General features: G+C 38.2%; 1 protein-coding gene across 3 annotated transcripts in view; it reads right to left on the minus strand.

The window, feature by feature from the left end:
- Nucleotides 1-1544, minus strand: part of LOC107685994 (voltage-dependent L-type calcium channel subunit alpha-1D-like) — a 40258-nt gene extending 38714 nt beyond the window's left edge. For all 3 annotated transcript variants that reach the window (XM_016482781.1, XM_016482784.1, XM_016482782.1), the window contains exons 1-4: nucleotides 1475-1544; nucleotides 1160-1385; nucleotides 807-1014; nucleotides 602-722 (exon numbers count right to left, since the gene is read on the minus strand). In XM_016482781.1, coding sequence (XP_016338267.1) covers nucleotides 602-722; nucleotides 807-1014; nucleotides 1160-1344 — 514 coding nt within the window. In that variant the 5' untranslated portion in view covers nucleotides 1345-1385; nucleotides 1475-1544. The remainder of the gene's footprint in view (nucleotides 1-601; nucleotides 723-806; nucleotides 1015-1159; nucleotides 1386-1474) is intronic.
- Nucleotides 1545-1875: the final 331 nt, after the last annotated feature.

A 1875-nucleotide genomic window follows, 5' to 3' on the forward strand; every position in this document is an offset into this window, starting at 1 on the left:
TTGACAAATAACTGTGGGAAAATGGCTTTAAAAAAATCTCCTTTTGTTTTCTGTGGAGCAAATAACTGCATGTAGGTGTGCAGATTATATGATCAAAACTATTTCCCAAATTCATTTAAATTGCACATTGTCTACACATTTGCGGATACATGTTGAAGATATTTTTAAAGAGGTTTCTTATGCTCACCCAGGACGCATTTATTTGATAAAAATACAGTAAAACAGTACTTTTGTGAAATATTATTATAAATAAAAAAATAGTTCTATTTGAATATATTTTTAAAAGCAATTTATTACTGTGATGGCAAAGCCACTTACTATTTTTAGGGAAAGAGTGATAACAGAATATTTTTTTCAGGATGAATACAAATAAATTAAAAAAGAACGGGATTCATTTGAAAGAGTAAAGGCATTTATAAGGTTGCAAAAGATTTGTCACTTTTGATCAACTTGTTAGTTAATTTCAAGAAAAAAAAATATTCTTGCAACCAAGATAGTGAACAACTAATCCACAACTAGGTTAAAATGATAAAAATTCCCTATTTTGGTTTTCTGTTTGCTACTTGGCTTCATTAGGAAGTCAGCAGCAGTAAGAGGATACAATTTCCACATATGAAGAGAATAATGAAGTAGATGCACACGATCATTCCTGACGATGATGGGCCACCGTACGCCATAATTCCATCGTACATGACGGCATTCCAGTCTTCACCGGTCAGAATCTGAAAACAACATACCATTAACATGAGTAACCACATATCCATCAAAATCAAACCTAAAGTCTTCATAGATAAACATGGACAGACCTGAAACACAGTGAGCAAGGCCTGAGGGAAGTTGTCAAAGGTGCTCCTCTTCGTTTGTGTCTCGTCAAAGTTAAACTTGCCACCAAACACCTGCATACCAAGGAGGCTGAAGATGATGATGAAGAGGAAGAGCAGCAGCAGTAGAGAAGCAATGGACTTCATGGAGTTCAGCAGAGATGCCACCAAGTTACTGAGAGATGCCCAATGACTAAAGGCAAAAAGCAGACCATGTAAAAAACAAATTTCCTAAACATTTTATGGGTTTGGAAAATCATGAGGGTGAGTAAAAAATTTTTTTTTTGGATGAACTATTGCTTTAACACAATTTTCATTTCTCTATTCCGATCCCTTACCGTGTGACTTTAAAGATCCTGAGAAGTCGCACACATCGAAACACTGAGATGCCGAGAGGTGACATAATCTCAAACTCGACTAGGATCGTCTCTGTGATGCCTCCGCACACCACAAAGCAGTCAAAGCGATTAAACAGAGACACAAAATAAGCCTGCAGACCCAGACTGTACATCTTCACCAGCATCTCACACGTGAACAGGGCCAGCAGCACTTTATTGGCCACATCTACAGGAGAAAGAAGAAAGGATATAGCGAGAATGCGAAGCTTGATCTTTTACATATATTACGAGAGCACAAACACACGCAGCGCTCACCCTGGACTTGCGTGAGCCACAGGGGCTGGTTGTAATGTTCTGAAGAGATAGTCAAAGTGTTGAGGAACACCAAGATGATCACCAGCCAATAGAACGGCACAGATTTCACAGCCAAACGACAATTCCTTCGACACAACCGGTTCCAGCGACGCCAGCGCCGACTGAAAAAGAGGAAGCAGTGAAGTCAGACAACATAGACACTAGAAGAAATGACAACAGAATGATACATTAAAAGAATGAGATTAAAAACCTAGATAAAACTCTGGATAAACAGAATGCTAGACAGAACACAAGATAGATAGATAGATAGATAGAACACAGACAGACAGACAGATAGATAGATAGATAGATAGAACGGCAGACAGACAGACAGACAGATAGATAGATAGAACACTAGACAT

Source organism: Sinocyclocheilus anshuiensis, unplaced genomic scaffold, assembly GCF_001515605.1.
Source record: "Sinocyclocheilus anshuiensis isolate Anshui unplaced genomic scaffold, SAMN03320099.WGS_v1.1 scaffold465, whole genome shotgun sequence".
Lineage (NCBI taxonomy): Eukaryota > Metazoa > Chordata > Actinopteri > Cypriniformes > Cyprinidae > Sinocyclocheilus > Sinocyclocheilus anshuiensis.